The sequence below is a fragment of the Felis catus genome, chromosome D3, assembly GCF_018350175.1.
Source record: "Felis catus isolate Fca126 chromosome D3, F.catus_Fca126_mat1.0, whole genome shotgun sequence".
In the NCBI taxonomy this organism is placed as follows: domain Eukaryota; kingdom Metazoa; phylum Chordata; class Mammalia; order Carnivora; family Felidae; genus Felis; species Felis catus.
In genome coordinates, this window is record NC_058379.1 from 73,277,893 (window position 1) to 73,298,810 (window position 20,918).

General features: G+C 37.3%; 1 protein-coding gene across 6 annotated transcripts in view; it reads left to right on the forward strand.

Annotated features, from left to right (window-relative positions):
• Positions 1–251: 251 nt before the first annotated feature.
• Positions 252–20,918, forward strand: part of POLI (DNA polymerase iota) — a 47,066-nt gene continuing 26,399 nt past the window's right edge. Inside the window, exons 1-8 of one of the 6 annotated variants that reach the window (XM_023242008.2) lie at positions 252–546; positions 1,906–2,016; positions 4,448–4,612; positions 9,408–9,560; positions 11,709–11,945; positions 14,176–14,354; positions 15,901–15,992; positions 19,002–19,132. In XM_023242008.2, coding sequence (XP_023097776.1) covers positions 399–546; positions 1,906–2,016; positions 4,448–4,612; positions 9,408–9,560; positions 11,709–11,945; positions 14,176–14,354; positions 15,901–15,992; positions 19,002–19,132 — 1,216 coding nt within the window. In that variant the 5' untranslated portion in view covers positions 252–398. Of the gene's footprint in view, positions 547–1,905; positions 2,017–4,447; positions 4,613–6,667; positions 6,684–9,407; positions 9,561–11,708; positions 11,946–14,175; positions 14,355–15,900; positions 15,993–19,001; positions 19,133–20,918 lie in introns of those variants that run through there. The other 5 variants (XM_045042333.1, XR_006588423.1, XM_011288112.4 and 2 more) reach the window with 5 other exon arrangements.

Genomic DNA, 20,918 nt, shown 5'->3' on the forward strand with positions numbered 1-20,918 from the left:
CCTTTCTCTTACCCCCCATCACCACGAATCGTTCAGTGTCTTAAGTGTTACCAGTTTTGCTTGTAACAGTTATCGAGAGAACAGGCTGGCCCCAGTTAAGATAAAAAAAAGTTAAAATTTGTGGCATGGGACTAACTCCGAAGACCTCAAGGAAAAAAAAAAAAAAAAAAGAGCTGTTTGTGACGGTAATCCCTCACTTCCGGCCTCAACCGGGCGAGAAGCAACCTCAGCACGTGGGACCAAACGATTCCCAGGCCGCGCGTTCCTCCGGGCAACTGGCTGGTCGGCCCGGGCTGCGCAGGCGCCAAGGCCGAAGCGACTGGGGGCAGTCGGCCCCTGGTTTCCCTGGAGACGGGGCGGAAGCGGCCGGAAACTGCGCTGTCGTTGGCCGCGGCAGGATGGAGAAGCTGGGGGTGGAGCCCGAGGAGGAAGCCGGCCGCGACGAGGAAGAGGACGCGGCTAAGGCCATGGACCGGGCGGAGGCGGGGGAGGCAGGCTGCTCGCGCGATGCGCCGGTGCCTGAGGAGCCCGGCGGCGTCCCTTGGTGTAAATGAGAAGGGCGGGGCGGGCGGAGGCCAGGGGAGGCGGCGGCGGCCGTTGGGGCGCGACAGTCCCTGCCTCGCTCTGTTCCTTTCGTTTTCACGGCTTGGTAGAGAGAGCTGCCCTTCGTTACCTGCTGTTTACAGCTAAGGACGGGATCGGCGAATCAGTTTGTTATTCCAGGGTGCATTTGTGATCCCTCAAATAGCCGAAGAGGCGCCGGGGCTGAGTCAGGTTGCAGAAGTAGAGAACCTTGTCGCCCACTTGGCGGAGGTTGGGGCTGTAGCTTGGCTCGGCACCGAGGCACATCTGCAGTGGCCATCTCTTCGAGGACCCACTTTCGGCCTCTGGAAATATAAGGGCTCTACCTTGTACTGCCCAACCCCAGGGCCTGAGGCCAAGGCTCTTCCTTGCCCCCTTCTGCGCCCCCGTTTGACTTTTAATTTTTGGAATTAATTTTAGACTCAGAAGTTGCAGAAGCGGCTTTCCCTATTGTTAATATCTTATGTCACTTATGTTGATATCTAATGTACATATGTCAAAACTGAGAAGTGAACACTGGCGTGATACTGTTAAGTACAAACGCTATACAGGGTTTGCCAGTTTTTTCCACTTAGTTTTCTGTTCCAGTATCCCGATCAGAATACCACATTGCACTTAGCCTGCCTCGTTTTTAATTGGTTAAGAGCCGGAATCTCCTCTCTCATCCCCCTCCGCACTCCATGACCTGAGCTACTTCTTCAAATTCAAGAAATATTTACTCATTCTTTTAATTTAGCGAGTATTTATTGGTAGTCTGTTATATGCCAGGCCCTGTCCTAGATACTGGGGATTCAGCATTGAACTAGATAATCCTGCCCTCATATGGGTGCCAGATAAAGTCTACTGGAACCCATAGGTCTGGATTCTGCCCTTTTGTATTTAACGATTCTTTTTTTTTTTTTTTAATTTAAGAACATGCCACTTAGGATAATTTTTAAGTTGGTTGAAATCAGCATTAAATTTACCTATCCCTTGCGATTTAATCTAAACTTTATTATAAATTTCCAGGTGATAGGATTACCTCTTTCATCTTCCATTATCGATTTTTTCCCTCTCAAAAGTTATTTCTAGCCTGAGAAAAATACAGTGCACAAAGAAATACTAAGTACACAGGACTGAAGACCCTCCTATAGATGGAGTTTCTCTCCTGTCGGTAATTTTTAGATGCTGTGACACATAAATCTAGGAAGAAACTTAAAATCATTCTTCATTCTTCCTTCTCAGTTACCATGTCTTAAGGGACTGCCAATTGCTCAGAGATGATAAGCAGCCTGAATGTATTTTTCTATTTCTTTGCATATTGTGCGTTGGTTCATGGTCAAGTGGTGCCAGGAGGAGGTTCTTCATCCAGAGTCATAGTGCATGTGGATCTGGATTGCTTTTATGCACAAGTAGAAATGATATCAAATCCGGAACTGAAGGGTAAACCTTTAGGTAATTCTGGACATTGATAATATTTTCATTTTGTATAAGAGTATTAACTATGTTGATTATATTCTGATTTATTAACCCTGTTAAAGATTTTGGAAGCAGTTCTTAAGGTACTTCATAGGCAGTAAACTTGGCTTCTCTAGTAGGTGTAAAATTTCTAAGCCTCATTTAATAAATGATGAAAATGATGAATTTTACACAAGTAGTGTATATAGCCAACTGAACACATAAACAGAAAGACCATAAGCTATTAGTCTTTTTCTCAATGGTTAAAATTAAAAAATGTCTTATTACATTCTAATGACATTTTCACCTATCCAACCACCTTTTGATTTTGACTCTTGAACTGTGTAACATGACAAAATAGTTGGATTTTGAACAGAACCCTAAATACTTGAGGCATATAGAGTGTAAAATTTTCCTAAAAATGCAGGTATCTTTTTAAATAAAAGGCAAAGAGGGATTTTATGTGGAGGGTTTACTTGTATATGTTGGCTTGTTTTAGCATTTCTATTACATGTATGTCTTAAATTGGAAAAGTCATTTAAATTTCCTAAAATTTCTTTTATGCATGTAGTAAGAATTTATCTTTTAGTATAAGCGTAAAGAACAATTCTGGTTCACCAGCTGCTAACCTCTTGTGCCTAGGTTGTGTTTGATAAATCCCAATTCATCCCAGCCTACTTGATTTACTAAGGAAGAACAAAGGGATGACTAGTTTTTGGTGTGCCAGTATCAGTCTAGGATTTTTAATCCTGAGGGATTAATCATTCATTCTTAGGGTGTCAAGGAATTAGGATTAGGGGCTATAAAATTTTCTGCTAAAGTCATTTCTAATTAGTAGCAGTGTAACATAAGATGCTATGTAGGTAATGCTTAATAAAAAAGTATAGTATAATTAAGACACAGGGATGAATGATTATCTGGAAGTGAGAAATGTGATGCTGAAAGTTTCTGGGAGAAAGGGAAAGTAGTCTTTCAGTTATACTCAACCAATATGTGACTATTTAACTTGGGCTGGTAACATATAGTAGTAGTGAGTCCATATAATTTAATTCTGTATTAGGAGACTACTTTTTAAGTTAAGGAACTTACCAGTCTGATTTTTGTATAGCTCACTGATGAATCTTAAATCACTACTTTTGACCCAGAGCTTCTATTGTGGAGTATATAATCGGATATGTCACAAATCTTTATATGAAATAACGTTTCTTTGCCTTGTTTCTAATATCAAAGTTTTAGAAACAAATGTCTTACGTTGGTGGAGTGGACATAATCTTTTTTTTCTTCTACATGTTTGTGTTTTAATGAACACTACTTTTACAGTGGTAAACAAATGGTCAACTTGTGTAAAGAGAAAAGTAATTTCAGCAATCTTAAGCCACCACTAGTAAACGAGAATTTGTGTAGTTTGTAGATGGTCATAATTTAGTCATTTTTGATAAGGAGGGGTCCCATTAATGATGCCTCACTGCCTTATCTTTTCTGCAAATTACTCTGGGGAACAGTTTAGTAATTGCAACATTTATTGGGAGGAGATCCTTCATGCTTGTTGTAGGTTGGCACTTATAATAGAACATTGCTTTATAGTCATCGGAAAGTTTTTCTAGCAGAAACCAGTGATTAATTGTACTCAGTTATTTTCATCTGCTTTATTTTTTGGTGAAACATAGCCTAGACCTATATAAAGAGTTAATTCAGTATAAATTAATCTGGTTTCATATTGTCTGAAAAAAAATCCCTAGGAGGATTTTGTTTCTATCTTTTTGCTGAAGACTCCAGACAATATACTGATTTACTTTTAGTTTTTAAATGTTTGTTTATTTCGAGAGAGAGAGAGAAGAGAGCAGGGTAGGTGCAGAGAGAGAGGGAGAGAGAATCCCAAGCAGGCTCTGTGCTTTTAGCACAGAGTCCAATGCGGGGCTTGATGTCACAATTCTTGAGATTATAACCTGAGCTGAAATCAAGAGTCAGATGCTTAACTGACTGAGCCACCCAGGTGCCCTGAGAATATACTGATTTATGATAATTTTTGTTATTTTATTTATAGAACCTTGGTGAATGGAGGCTATTCTTAAAAAAAATTTTTTTTTAACGTTTATTTATTTTTGAGAGAGAGAGCGTGAACAGGGGAGGCGCAGAGAGAGAGGGAGACACAGAATCTGAAACGGGCACCAGGCTCTGAGGTGTCAGCACAGAGCCGACGCGGGGCTCGAACTCACAGATCATGAGATCATGACGCGAGCCGAAGTCGGACACTTAACCAGCTGAGCCACCCAGGCGCCCCGAGGCTATACTTTTTAACCGAATAGCACTTTTTTGTTTTAATCAGAATAGATTGCATTACAATTTAAAATTATGGAATTAGTAAATAATATATTAAGATTTTCTTTAATCCTGTTCAGTTTTCTCATAAAATATTTACTTTTTATAGGGGTTCAACAGAAATATTTGGTGGTTACCTGCAACTATGAAGCTAGGAAACTTGGAGTTAAGAAACTTATGACTGTCAGAGATGCAAAAGAAAAATGTCCACAGCTGGTATTAGTTAATGGAGAAGACTTGACACGTTACAGAGAGATGTCATATAAGGTTACAGGTACAGATTATGGGCAGTACACTTTCAGCATTAATTTGTATATGGGATGCCCATTCACTACATGAATCTTTTAATACATAAAATGCCATAAATCACTTTCTTTTTTGCTAATAACTTTTATTTTGGCTCTTGCCTGCTTTAAAAAATATAGAAGAGCATGACTTTTTATGTTATGAGTAATCTTGACAGAAAATGTATAGTTGTAAGAAATTTGGAGTCTGTCGTGATTGGTGTTTATAAAAATGCAAGAAAAAATGTAAAGCAAAATTTGGAAATGAGAAAATGGAAAGATATACCAAAGAAAGTAAAATTTTTTTTAAAATTTTAATTAAATTATTTATTTTGAGAGAGAGAGAGAGAGAGCACGCGAGCAAGTGCACAAGCAAGGGAGGGGTAGAGAGAGACGGAATCCCAAGCAGGCTCTGTACCATCAGCGCAGAGCCTGATGCGAGGCTTGAACTCACGATCAGTGAGATCATGACCTGAGCCAAGATTAAGAGTCAGATATTTAATCGACTGAGCCACCCAGGTGCCCCTCAAATATTTTTCATTTTAAATTTAAAACCAAGTTTAAATGAATTATGCATATGCTGTACTCTAATGTGCTAATAGTTGGCAGAGGCTTCTGAATGTTTGATTAACATAATTAAACACTGATTTGTTAAGAACTATTAGCAAAAATAATGGGTATCTTATTAATTTTTTCTTGGATTTTATACATATGTATATACATATATATGTATATATATATACATACTAAATACTACAATATAGGCAAATTCCTCCATATTAAGGTTTGGGTTTGAATCTTAGAGTTTTAGTAAATTATAGGAACTGTGAAATATATTTGTACTGGCATACCGCAAATATATGTGATTTAAAAATGTATAAGAACCAGCTGTTTATCTTTTCTGCTGTTGTTTTTGCTTGTTCTTAATTGTAGCCGTTTTCAGATGAATGTGTTAAGTATAATATCCAAAAGCCCTTACAAATATACAAGGAAAAGATACTTCAGAAAAATGGACAAAAGATATGAATAGGCAATTGACAAAAAGAACAAACCCAGTGTCCACAATTATGTGAAAAAAGAATACTCAAATTCATTAGTGGCTCAGGAAATTTGAATTAGTAAGATTATTTTATGTCCATCATACTTGCAAAAAATAAAGAATGTGAGAAAAAGTAGAAACATAAAGTAGTACAGCTTTTAAAGAAGAAATACAGAAATGTTTTTTCAAATTAAAGATACTATGTTTTTTAACCCTGTGATATTACTTCTGGCAATTTATCCAATAGAAATAAAATCATGAGAATATATGTACAAAATATGGTAGCGTGGTTTGTAATTGGTAAAAATATGGAACAAAAACAAATGCTCATCAGGATGAGAATGGCAATAGAAACTAAGACTTCTCTATGATGGAATATTATATAGTCGTTAAAAAGAATGCATTGGTGGTATACTATTTGATTCCGAGAGGTATTCCTTGTTGAGTAAAAGGTATGTATGTCTATATATAAACAGGAAACGAGGGAAACAAGAGGATATATACTAGGTTTTTAACTTAGTTAACTTCTGGAGAGGAAGTGGCAGTGGTGAAATGGGAGAAAGGGGGAAGAAAGGATAGCTAAGCAGAAAAGACAAGACTATACTCCGAAAATGTCACTTGTACATCTACGCAAAATTGTGTGTACATGAATATTAAGATAATTTTTAGTGTACACAGAAGAGGTTATGCATCGTTGTGCCTCTTCATGTAACTCTTCCTCATTCTTTTCAATACCTGTGCAGTACTACATTGTATTTTGTTCCGTACTTACTTAACCTGTCCTTTAGGGATATGAAGACAGTATGTCCCACTTTATTCCTATTGTCCTATTATTAATAGCACCTCCTTTCATTCAAAAAATTTCTTATTTTGGAAGATAAAGTACATGGTTTCCTGATAGTGATAGATTATTAGGCTGTTAACTAACTTTCTGCTCTTCCTAATATATGCTCCAGGAGACTTTTTCATATAGAAATTCTGTCATACTTTTATGGAGATACCCATAGCGTAAGTTCTTAGAGGTAAATTTCTAGATCAAAGGTAAGTTGCACTTAAAATTTTGAACACTGCTGAATGTTGCACTTGAGGTTTTCCTAGCACATTGCTAGTATATATGGATGTTACATATTCTCAAACTGTAAAGATTTTGCCTGATAGGTGAAAAAATAGTCATTGTTTTGATTTGAATTTTTCTATGACTAAGTTTGAACATCTTTTCATATTTTGGTCATTTATACATATATTTTCTGTGAATAACCTATAGGGCCTGATTTTCATTTGGATTGCTCTTTTTTTTCTAATTGGCCTATATCGTTTTTTGGAAGTTAAAGAAATTAGCTCTTTGATACCCATGTATTATAAATATATTTCCAATTTGCATTTTACCTTTTAAACTTTATTTATGGTGTCAGACTTATCAGTCTTCCCTTATTACTTTTATGCCACTGTATTTTTTCATCCTTCTCATAATTAAAATGTCATACTGGAAATTTAGTTGGTAAGTCTGACTTTTTATACTGATTCTTAATTTATCAAGTATCTTGAGAGAATTAGACATGCACTAACATTGGGGCACCTGGCTGGCTCAGTCAGTGGAGCATGCGACCCTTGATCTCAGATTTGTGAGTTAAAGCCCCATGTTGGGTGTAGAGATTACTTACAAATAAGATCTTTTAAAAAAATGCATAATATAATAACAAATATCCTGGGGGCACCTGGGTGGCTCAGTTGGTTGCGCGGCCGAATCTTGATTTCAGCTCAGGTCACGATCTCATGATTCATAAGATCCATCCCCACCTCAGCTCTGTGCTGTCAGCATGGAGCCTACTTGGGATTCTGTCTCTCCTTCTCTCTGTCCCTTCCTTGTGTGTGGGTTCTCTCTCTCAAGATAAATAAACTTAAAAAAAAAATTCTAAGCATGATTTGTGCATTAATAAAAAGTAATTTTGTTAATTTTTCTCATAGTATTTTTTGAGTTGAAGTAGGAACATAGCTTAATAGTCATATGCTGAATTTATCCCTGACCTATTTATAACGTATCTTATTGTTTCATATTTTTCTAAAATATGTATACGTTTTTGTCTAGATAGTTTTTTCTCTAATTACAAACTCCTGTCTTTGGCCTTACATGTTTAGTAAATGGATCTTATTTATGAAGTTGCCAGCAAAAAACTATTAACTTCAGAAATGGAATAAGTGATTTATCCCTGTGACCTAATAATAGAACCCATATAATCAATCAATTCAGTGATTCACCAGCTTTGTGCATGATTCTTGTGTTTAATTTGCTTTTCTGCTTAGTATTTAAAACCTGTCCTTTAGTTTTCTTATGTAGTATATACTTTCGAAAAAATTGCAGAAATTGATGTACGAAATGCAAAAGAATCCTTTTATGTGATCAAAAACATTATCAGTCTCAGGACAGATAAATAGTTTTCTCTAGGTAGAGTGGAAGTGATTTTTGGTGGTCACTGGGTGACATTATCTTTATTGTTTTCTCATGATATTATCAAGTCGGCATCAATAAAATAGAGGTATTTTTAGTATTTATGTAAAAAAGCGATCTGTCTGGAATGACATAGTACTTTTATTTCTGAGCTTTCATATTATAGGACTTGGAGAACCTATGCATTTAAATTTTTTTTTAATGTTTATTTTTGAGAAAGAGAGAGCGAGCAGGGGAGTGGCAGAGAGAGAGGGAGACACAGAATCTGAAGCAGGCTCCAGGCTCTAAGCTGTCAACACAGAGCCCGACGCGGGGCTCAAACTCATGAACTGTGAGATCATGGCCTGAGCTGAATTTAGATGCTTAACTGATTGAGCCACCCGGGTGTCCTGTTTATGCATTTTTAAATAAGAAGAGGCTAGTAATTTGTATTCTGCCATCCTACTGGTATCAGTAGAGATTCAGAGAGAAGTGAAAATTCTTCTCAGTGATGACAGAGTTATTAGTTTTAATCCTAAAAAGAAGAATGAATTGTCCTTTTGAATTTATTTCAAATCTTGGTTCACTTCAGTTTAGCAAGCATTTGACTTAAGGACAGGGTATTTGCTAGGTGGTGGACATTCAGATACATGTAAGTCATGGTCCATATCTACCCTTGAGGAAAAAGCTGGGGGATGACTGGTCAAAATCTTACATTGTAGTATATTTTGAAAATTAAGTGACTTTTCTTTTTGATTCAGTAATAATTGGAAGTTTTAAATTTTGTCTTTTTAAAACTCTTGTGGAAAATATAGTGGAATATATTATTACTTGTTTCTGCTTTTCTAGGCTGACTGTAATTTATTCTTTTGACCCACTATTTCAAGATCATAATAAACGATAAGCATTAATATTTAATGTACTACAGAAATTTTAGGTATAGGAGATTTATTTAATGTACTACATTATTTATATAATGTACTACTATATATTTATATAATGTACTACATTATTTATATAATGTACTACATTTATTTATTTAATGTACTACAGAAATTTTAGGTATAGGAGATTGAGCTAAATCTATTGCTGTGAGCATCTGCCCAGGGAATGTCATTTTGGACTGACTTTGTTGGAAAATATTGCCTTTACTCAAAATGTGGTACAGAAGAAACTCCCAGTTAACTGAGGACTTTTTAAAAGATATTGTGGAAGGGTGAAATCTTTAACATACCTGATGTATGTTTAAGCATAAAATAGTTACATCTATTTTAGTTATGGCCTTAGTTAACATCTGTGCACCACTATTATTTCAATTTAGAGTTGTTGGAAGAATTTAGTCCAGTTGTTGAGAGACTGGGATTTGATGAAAACTTTGTGGATCTAACAGAGATGGTTGAGAAGAGACGACAGCAGCTTCAAAGTGGTGAACTTTCAGCACTGACTGTGTGGGGTCATGTATATAATGACCAGTGTAAGTCAGTTCTTTATTTAGTAACTAAAAGTGTCTACATTTCTTAATGTTCACTGAGTTCACTGAGCTTAATGAATGGACTTTATCTTTCTGAAAATTTTATGTCTTTTGTTGGAGGTATAGCCAAATTTCAGTGGTCTGTCTAAAATGATTAAAATTAGGTGTTCCATGTTAAGAAGGCAGAAAATGAGATTTTGGTGACCTGTAGCTCAGTGGTCCACGCACTTTTCATTTCTCTGACACAGTTTGTGTGTTACTGTTTTTAAGAGCCATGCCTTTTTCAGTTATAAGAACTGCCTATTTTTTATTCTCCTAAAACTGTCTTTAAGCAAATTTTGAGGTAAACTAAATTTGTCTTTTTGCTTGTTCCTTCTATTCCCCCAGGCATCAAGACACTCATGTTGCTCTTTGACTTCCTGATTTACCCCCCATGGAAGCTTGTCCAGGCCTACCGGCCATCTTTTGCAAGCTCATATTCAGTCAGTTCGATAATCTTTGCCAGCTGTTAGCAAGAAAGCAGAATGGTCCATCTCCTTCACATAATAAAGTGTGAATGACTGATGGTGTTTCCAGAGATATTTACATTTGAAAATAAGCTTCAGTAAGCCCCAATGAATATTGTAACTCTGCTGGTGACTTCTATATCATGCCACATGGAAGACACACTACTCTGCATTTGTAGATTTGCCCTGACCTTCTTGCCCCTATATCTCAGCATGTGTGTCCTTTTAGTCTAGTTCCCTGCCTCTCTGATAGTAAAGAAAAGGAGGTAGAGCTATAGCTCTCTTCTAGAAGAGAACACGAAGCTTTTCATGTGTCTTTTGTACCTGTGCTCTGTTGTCACTTACAAGGACTGAATAGAATAATTTTTAAAGTAAATTCAGTATTTGTTAGTACATATTACAGAGAGCTAGGCTTTATATCCTAAAAAGAAAATGTAATTCTTCATGAATCCTTCCTTTCAAGATTTTGTTAAAAAATTTTTTCTAACCTACAGAAAAGTTGACAGAATAGTACTGTGAGAACACGTATTATACCATTCCTTATAGATACACTCAGTGCTATTTTGCTACCTTTACTTTATCTTGCTCCCCCTTTATTGATTGATGGTTGATTGATGAGCCATTTAAAAGTAAATTGCAGGTGTCGTGACACTTCATCTGTAAATACTGCTGAGAATAAGGACTGTCTCATATAATTCTAATACCATTTTCACCCCCAAGAAAATTTGTTTCTGTGTAATTTCCCTACACTTTTCATAAAAGATCTCTCAAACTATGTACAGATTCAGAATTGTTTTCAGTAGCACATCTAGTTACTGTGTATAATGTTTTGATTCAGGTCTTTAAAGCTGTAATCTTAGCTCTCTTATTAATGTAATACTTTTACTTTTATGCTTGCTTACAGTTAAAAATGAGTAAAAGTTTTACTAATATCAGTAGGAATTTTTTTTAATGTTTATTCATTTTTGAGAGAGAGAGAGAGACAGTGCGAGCAGGGGAGGGGCAGAGAGAGAGGGAGACACAGAATCCAAAGCAGGCTCCAGGCTTCAGGGTCAGCACAGAGCCCGATGCGGGGCTTGAACTCACAAATGGTGAGATCATGACCTGAGCTGAAGTCGTTCGCTTAACCGACTGAGCCACCCAGGCACCCCTTTAATGATTAACAGGTTAAGAAACTTGATCTCTCATAGAAAATTCCTACTGATGGGGTGCCTGGGTGGCTCAGTCGCTTAAGCGTCTGACTTGGTTCAGGTCATGATCTCATGAGTTCAAGCCCTGCATCAGGCTCTCTGCTGTCAGCACAGAGCCCGTTCATTTCCTCTGTCTCCCTCCCTCTCTGCCCTTTCTGCACTTTCTCTCTCTGTGTCTCAAAAATAAACAATTAAAAAAACATTTGTTAATCGTTAAGCACTCCCAAGATGCATTCACTATCGCAGTCACTTGGAATTCACTTCTGGTAGTTATTTACTTTACAGAATTCCTATGAAGAACAAAACAGATGAGTTAAATGTCCGGCAGTATGGTGGTGTTGTGGGGGAGGAGATTGGATGTAGGTTAAGCCCTGTGCCTTTTTTAAACTCATTTCTAAAGAAGAAAATTAAGATTTTTTTGTAGTGACTTGTAACGACATTGGCTGTTTTTATAGATGTAAACCTGCATGACATCTTGCACGTCAGACTCCTTATTGGATCTCAGATTGCAGCAGAGATGCGGGAAGCCATGTATAATCAACTGGGTCTCACTGGCTGTGCTGGAGTGGCTTCTAATAAATTATTGGCAAAATTAGTTTCTGGTGTTTTTAAACCAAATCAACAAACAGTCTTACTACCTGAAAGTTCTCAAGTTCTCATTCAGAGCTTGAACCATGTAAAGGAAATGCCTGGTAAGACATATGTATTTGAAAAGTATACATTAATTGCATTTCTTTAATTTTCAAAATTGTAGATACATGTAATTAATTCTTAGAGCCTGTATCCTTGGCTCTTGGAGAAAACCCAAAACCCTAATGTTCTCTGGAGGGAATCTGGATTAGGAAATCTATGAAAGTGCTTTTCTAGTTTCACCTACTTTATTTTAGTATAGCTTGAATATGATCTTGAAAGTTATAACCTGGAAACGTGGTCCTTTATTTCCAGTCCCTGCTTCATATTCTTATACTGTACACTGCATTTGGAGAGGGGCATTGGTCTTTTACTAACTCTGCTTTGGGATTATATAGAAAATATTAGGGCTACAAGGGACCTTGCAAAGCATTTAGGCCAAGTTCTTGTTTTAAAAAACTTTTTTTTTAACATTTATTTATTGTTGAGAGACAGCGACAGACAGAAGCATGAGCAGGGGAGGGGCAGAGAGAGAGGGAGACACAGAATCTGAGGCAGGCTCCAGGCTCCAAGCCGTCAGCACAGAGCCCGACGCAGGGCTCGAACCCACTAACTGTGAGATCATGACCTGAGCCGAAGTCAGATGCTCAACTGACTGAGCCACCCAGGCGCCCCTACCAAGTTCTTATTTTAAAGATGAAGAAACTAATTTTCTTGAGGCGGTTAGTGACGTATTCAGGGCATGGGGCAAATTTCTGTCTTTGAAGATCAAATACTTATGTTTTTATAGACCATTAATAAGGGATGTGTTAAACTTCGTTTCTATGGCATTGCTGGGGAATAAGATGTTATAATAGAATTCTGTGGAAATGAATTTTTAGGACAACTGAACCTTCAGATGTCATAACTTCATATTTTTAATCCATGTATGTGTGATTACAAACGTTTTTGTTCATTCATATAGCTTGCAGTTTTCTGAGTCTGCAACAGTTAACTATGTCAGGTTGTAATAAATTAAGGACTATACTGATACAGTCATAAATAACGTTATTACTTGGCTTTATTTTTTGAGTTCTTGGATTTGTTTCTTTTTTTACAGGCTTTCTCTTCCTTATTGCCAAATTGCCAGCCCTTTTTTATTTCAGCTGTGAACATATCTGTTACTCCACTTTAAATTTTTTTTTTAACGTTTTTATTTATTTTTGAGACAGAGACAGAGCATGAACGGGGGAGGGGCAGAGAGAGAGGGAGACACAGAATCGGAAGCAGGCTCCAGGCTCCGAGCCATCAGCCCAGAGCCCGACGTGGGGCTCGAACTCAGGGACTGCGAGATCGTGACCTGAGCTGAAGTTGGACGCTTAACCAACTGAGCCACCCAGACGCCCTCCTGTTACTCCACTTTAATAATTTCCCCTCCATACCAGTTGGCTTTGATTTACTTCTTTTACTGTGCAGGGAAATCAGAAGACTGTAGAATTAATTTTTTCTTTTTTTTAATTGAGAGAGGGGTGCTTGGATGGCTAAGTCGGTTAAGCGTCTGAATTTCAGCTCAGGTCATGATCTCGCAGTTTGTGGGATAGACCCTACTTCGGACTTCCAGCTGACAGCTCTCTCCCTCTCTCCTTCTGTCTCTGCCCTTCCCCCACTTACACTCTCCGGCATGCTGTCCTTCCCCCCCACCCCCAATAAATAAATAAATATTTTAAAAAAGAGAAAGGGGCACTAAATTACCTGAGCATCTCAGGTAAGGTAATAAACTATGACTGAGTGTTAGTGCAACAACTTTTGCTAGGAGTTTTGCCAATGAGTAGATTTTTTTATTTATTTGCTTTATGGCTGTTGTATTTGGGCAAGTAAATATTGGCAGATACGACTTGTGGATAAATGTGTGATATGTGCAGGAGTCAGATTAGCTAGTAAGCACATGCTAATTAATTTTATTTAGTGACAGTCTTTCTTTGCATAAATAATAACCATGACTCTTGAATACTTCCAAAGTGTTATATAACAGGTGATAAATACTTCATTTTATCAAGACAGCATTTCTTGGTTATCTCCATATTCATTATGTTGTACTAGGGTTGTTAGGTTTTGGAAGTGGTTCATTTAAGAGACCCTGAATAGAAGAAGGACAGCTAATTTTCAATAAAATTTAATCCTAGCACAATATTCATTATGGTATTGAAAGATGTGTTTGATGGTATTGAAAGATGTGTATTATATATACTTGAATTAGCTTTATTTTAAGGAGAAAAGCTACTATAACACTGTGTGTATTTCTTTTTTGCCTAGGTATTGGCTATAAAACTACCAAACGTCTTGAAGCTCTGGGTATCAGAAGTGTGCATGATCTCCAAACCTTTTCATCCAAAATACTAGAAAAGGAATTAGGAATTTCAGTTGCACAGCGTATTCAGAAGCTCAGTTTTGGAGAGGATAACTCTCCTGTGACACCCTCAGGACCACCTCAGGTATGTGATAATGATATTTATTGTAATTGTTGGCACATTATTTGGGATAAAGATTTCTGGTTTTAGTACTATGTTCTTACTGTTCTAATTTGCTTACTAGGTTGAGTACATGATCACTTTCCTATGAGAAGGCTAATTTATTAGATTAGTAAATTTTTTTTTTTTTTCAACGTTTATTTATTTTTGGGACAGAGAGAGACAGAGCATGAACGGGGGAGGGGCAGAGAGAGAGAGGGAAACACAGAATCGGAAACAGGCTCCAGGCTCTGAGCCATCAGCCCAGAGCCCGACGCGGGGCTCGAACTCACGGAGTGCGAGATCGTGACCTGGTTGAAGTCGGACGCTTAACCGACTGAGCCACCCAGGCGCCCCAATTAGTAAATATTTTTAAATTGAATCTAAGAATTAGTATTTCAGCCTCAAGTTAGCTACCTTGATTAAATGCCACTTAATTTTTAACAGACTTTATTGTATATATTAGCTAAAATATTTCAGTTTTTAAGAAATCTTGTTTTCTGAGTAGTCTAATGATTTAAGAAATATAGAGACAGGTATAATCACCCAGTTAACATTGATTTTTTTTTTCCTATGTGACAGGCACTTTACTAAGTGCTTTACATACCTTAGCCCATTTAATCTTTACAACAAAGCTTTGAGGTAGGTAGTACTATTATTTGTTCATACCTTTTCCCTCTCTCTTTCTTTTTTTAAACTGAGGATACTGGGGGGCGCCTGCGTAGCTCAGTCAGTTAGGTGTTCAACTTCGGCCCGGGTCGTGATCTCACGGTTAGTGAGTTCAAGCCCTGAGTCGGACTCTGTGCTGGCAGCTCAGAGCCTGGAGCCTGCTTTGAATTTGTGTCTTCTTCCCTCTCTGCCCTTTCCCTGCTTGCACTGTCTCTCTCTGAAAAATAATTACTCAGTAAATTATTACTAAATAATTACAATTATCTCTCAAAAATAAACATTACAAAAAAATTGATAAGGATAATGTACTTTAGAAAGGTTAAGTAACATGTCCAAGGTTAAACTCAAATTCAAGTGCTAGGAGATTAAGAGCTTTACTGTAATCGTAGAATAAAGGTTGGAGTTGGTACTAGAGGTTTTTGTTGTTGTTGTTTATCATGAGAGAGAGGGAGAGAGAGCATGCATGCGTGCGCACACACACGTACACACGCATGAGCAGGGGAGGGGAGATGGAGAATCCCGAGCAGGCTCTGTGGTGTCAGTGCAGAGCCCGAGTCGGTTTAAATTCATGAACCGTGAGATCATGACATGCGTCGAAATCAAGAGTCGGACACTTAACCAAGTGAGCCTCCCAGGCGCCCCAGGTAGTAGAGCTTTATAATTTTCTTGACGTCCAGTGAGCTTTCTAGTGGAGTACAGTAACTTGCAGATAAAAAGAGCTCATACAGAAGCGAACTAAATGGCTCAAACTGAGCACCAGAGGGAAATTAGTAAAGAATGTACTGAATATTTGACATCCACGCTCATAACTGGACTTGCTTATTTGGGTTTATAGTAATCCCTATTTGTGCTTCTTTGGTAGTCCTTTAGTGAAGAGGATTCATTTAAAAAATGTTCATCGGAAGTTGAAGCTAAAAATAAGATTGAAGAACTACTTGCCAGTCTTTTGCACAGGTGATTTTCCATTTTGCCATATCATCCTATATATTCTGTGTAAAGTATATAGAAAGTATACTTGATGTTCTTAGAATTTATAGAATAACTAGAGACCGAACAGTATAAAGAGTGATCATTTATCATTGAATTTCTCTACATTATAAACTGTTGCAAATATAGGGACATATACTCTTAACTAAATTTAATCCGTTTACGTTAGCTTTAATTTTAGTAACATTGTGATTATCCTTTGGATCTTAAGCTGCTCATGGTTATCTAAGAGGGTTTTATGGATATTTAGAATCTCTACACCTACAAATTTGTGATGATTGAGGTTAGGAAATTATTCAGACGAACAGTGATGGAGAGAGTAGAAGAACGATTCTATCTCCTTTGCCTCAGACTGTGTGAAAGAAAATGGAGTCAGACAAAGGAATAGCTAAGTGGGGCTATGCGTGAGCAGGGAGAGTGAGGGCAGTGTGTGCGGGGCACTGGTCTGGAAGGACATGAAAGTGTCAGCTGGGATTAGGAGTGTACGAATAGCATAGCATAAATGGAACAAGATGTTTAGTTTCTGATGCTCCTTTCCTATCATATATCTATTTCTCAGTATTCCATACAAGAGTATGATCTCTTTGCCTCCCATTTCTTTGATTTCTCAAAGTAAGGTGTCAGGGGTCTAACACTTTTGGGTATCTGTGCTTCTGTAATGACTGTAACTATGACTAGAGAGAAAGGTTTTAGATGACTGTGTCAGTAAACTGATGAGGGAGAATTTCCTACAGCTTTGCTGTCACCTGCTGTGTGGTTCTCATGTCTTGAGCAGAGCCAGAGCGCATGGTTTGCTGCCTGGGCTGCGGCTGGCTGAATGACCCAGCTCCGGTGATATAACTCAGGCTGGGCCTGTGAGTATGCTGCTGAAACTGGGTCATCCACTTTGCTTCAGCTACACGGAAGACTGCTGTGAAATGCCTGGCCATTGGCAAGAGTTCTGTAGGTAGAGAAGGCACAGAAATTTTACAGCCCAGAAGAATCAGCCCAGAAATGAGACTAGATGCTTTAAACCTGTAATTACCACCTATGGGTGGCTCAGCCGATTAAGTGTCTGACTTTTGATTTTGACTCTGGTTATGATCTTACCATTGTGAGATTGAGCCCTGCATTGGGCTCAGTGTGAAGTGAAGTGCAAAGCCTGCTTGGGATTCTCTCTCTCTCTCCCTGCCCGCCCCCCCCCCCGCCGCCATGTTTTCTCTCTGTCTCTTTCTTTTTTTTTTTTTTTTTTAATTTTTTTTTTTTGACGTTTATTTATTTTTGAGACAGAGAGAGAAAGAGTATGAATGGGGGAGGGGCAGAGAGAGAGGGAGACACAGAATCGGAAGCAGGCTCCAGGCTCTGAGCCATCAGCCCAGAGCCCGACGCGGGGCTCGAACTCAGGGAACGCGAGATCGTGACCCGGGCTGAAGTCGGACGCTTAACCGACTAAGCCACCCAGGCGCCCCTCTCTGTCTCTTTCAAAATAACATAAACTTAAAAAAATACTGTGAATTACTGAGAAACTGTGAACCGTTTCTCCTTATCTCTGCTTGCCACTCCCTCTACACCATGGCCCCTTATTTCAGTGACTGAGATATAATACCATCTATGTGACGGGCAAAAAAATAATTGTGTTTGTGTGAATGTGTTTTTCTTCTAGAAGAGTATATGATAACTAATGGTATAGCTATGTAAGAGGTGTAAAGTCATGGAATTTTTTTATAACTTTTTTTAATGTTTATTTTTGAGAGAGAGAGAGAGAGCAAGCTCTAGCACACGCAAGTGGGGAAGGGGCAGAGAGTGAGGGAGACACAGAATCCAAAGCAGGCTCCAGGCGCCGAGCTGTCAGCACACATCCCGACTTGGGACTTGAACTCACTAACCGTGGGATCATGACCTGAGCCAAAGTCAGATACTCAGCCGACTCAACCACCCAGATGCCTCTAAAATCACATAATTTTTAACCCATCCTCTGGGCACTAGTTTAAGCTTGCTTAGAATATGGCCTTTTCTTAATATGTCTTAATTAGTTACAGGAACCAAGTCAGACTCTTTGAATAATGACTTAGTAGAAGACGCTTAACTGGAAGGTATTTAAACTAGTAATGTGTTTACAGGAACCATTTAAGATATCTTATTATTTTAGTAAGGCAACAATCAATTCTTGCGAAAGAAAAATAAGAGAAAAAATTATTTTTTACAAAAATCCAAATTTTCCAGTTCAGAATTCAATTTGAGTATGTTTAACAATGTACAATATTTGTATTTTGTGTTTGTGATTTTTAATACATTGCCATACATATAAAAAGGAAAATATTATTTTTTAATGATATTTATTTTAGTAATCAGATTTTCTGCTTTTAAGTGAATTTTGTATCTCATTAAAACTTTTATTTTCAACACTAAAACCAAGACCATTTGAATGAAACACTTTTTAAGATGCATGCATGTGTACTTATTTTCTTAAATGTGGCATATAATTGGTCTTTCAAGTTATTACTCTAATTTGCCATATAATGGTGGTATTACTGTCTCCTTGGATCTTTTCAGGGAGTGCTTTTTGACAAAATTATCTCATTAAAATTTTTTTCTTTTTGTAATCCTTTTTTCCTGTGTAAAAAATCTGTCATTTTTCATGTATTTGCCTCTGTCAGTGAATGATTCTCTTAGTTTCTTAACTTTCCTGATGATTTTAATATATCGCTTTTAGTTATGTTTGGATTTGAATTATAAAAATGGCTTGTTATAATTATGTAATTGTATCTTATTTCTGTTCTTGATTGTCCTCAATTCTGAGTGAGGCCTGAGAGCCTTAACATTTAAGATTTCAGAGCTTTGGTGCATACACTTGGTGACTATTCAGACACTTGTATTGCTTCCTGCCTAGTTATCAACTATGTTTATAATTGTTACGGTGATACCCTTAGATTAAAAAAAAAAAACTTTAAGTAATACTTTTCTGATTCCTTGTTTCCACTTTCTCTTTACTTTTAGAGTATGCCAAGATGGAAGGAAGCCACATACAATAAGATTAATAATCCGTCGGTATTCACCTGAGAATCACTGTAGCCGTGAGAGTCGTCAGTGCCCTATTCCATCGCATGTAATTCAGAAGTTAGGGACAGGTTTGGGATATTTTTCTAATAATTTAATTGGCAGATTGAACTCTTAAAAAAACAAAAACAAAAACTTTGAATTAGCAATATGGTCCAAAGATGGAGAGTCTTTACAGGGAGTTAGTAAGCTATTAAATACCTTCATTATATCAGGAATTTTCACAGAATGACTTTGTTGTTTGTTTGTTTTTATTTTTTTTATTTTTTTTATTTTTTTTTTATTTTTTATTTTTTATTTTTGGGACAGAGAGAGACAGAGCATGAACAGGGGAGGGGCAGAGAGAGAGGGAGACACAGAATCGGAAACAGGCTCCAGGCTCTGAGCCATCAGCCCAGAGCCTGATGCGGGGCTCGAACTCACAGACCGCGAGATCGTGACCTGGCTGAAGTCGGACGCTTAACCGACTGCGCCACCCAGGCGCCCCATTGTTGTTTTTTAATAGATAATAAAAATAAAGCTGCAGTTAACAGTGTTCCCCAAGTACAGAGAAAACAAAACTATGATAATGTGTTACATGATTCAAGATAACTTCTTTATGGACATTTAGGTCGTTTCCATTTTTTGGCTATTATGAAAAATGGTGCTGTGAACATTTGCATGCAATTCATTGGGCAGATATATGGTTTTGTTTGTCTTGGGTAGATTACAGAGAGTGGAACTGGTGGGTTGTATGTTAAGTTGAACTTTTAAGAAACTGCCTAACAGTTTTCTGAAGTGAGTATAAACATTTGTATTCTTACCAAGAATGCATGAAGGTTCTAGCCTTTCATATTCTCTTCACACTTAGTATTGTCAGTTCCTTTTTTTTTCTTTCTGTTTAATTTCTTTAATGTTTCCAATACTAATATTTTTTCCAAAAAGTAGAGGAAACATCTCCAGGTATTTACCTAGCATTTATAATTTTCATACAGAAATGGTATATGGCATAGTGCCATAGTTTTAACATTAAAAAATAATTATTTTAAGTTATAGTAAATTATAAAAGTATTCACATACATAATCATTATAAGAATTCAGAGTTTTACAAACTGAAATAAGAGAAAAAAGTAATTTTTTCAATTTAAATCAAAAGTCTTAATTTTTTAGGACGTTTACTTCATCATTCATTTATTTATACTAGTTGCTTTGGTATACTTTTAGGTTGGGTAAGGTATATCTTCTCTTTGTTATAGGGTATCTATTCCATTATTTTAGGTACACTTTCTTGAGCAGAATGTATGTATAATGATATAATGATTATGTATATATAATGATATACAAATTATAGCTTTTTGCATGGTAATATAAGTTGGTATATTTTATTATAGTCATTCTTGTGGCCTTGTAGTAGTATTTCATTGTGTTTTGGGTTTTTTTTTTTTTTCTTTTATAGATAATGCTTTTAGTGGTCTATGTAAAAATTCTTCACCTAACCCAAAAGTCACAGATATTTCCTCCTGTGTTTTCTTTTAGAAATGTATAGTTTTGGGGTGCCTAGGTGGCTCAGTCTATTAAGCATCCGACTCTTGATTTGGGGTCAGGTCATGAACTCATGGTTTGTGAGATTGAGCCCACCTCAGGCTCTGTGCTGACAGTGCAGAACCTGCTTGGTTTTCTCTCTTCCTTTCTCTCTGCCTGCTCGTGCATGCTCTCTCTCTCAAAATAAGTAAACATTTAAAAAAATATTAAAAAAAAAAAAAGAAATGTATAGTTTTAGGGGCACCTGGGTGGCTCAGTCGGTTGAGTGTCTAACTCTTGATTTAGGCTCAGGTCATGATCTCACAGTTGTGAAACTGAGCCCTGCGTCAGGCTCAG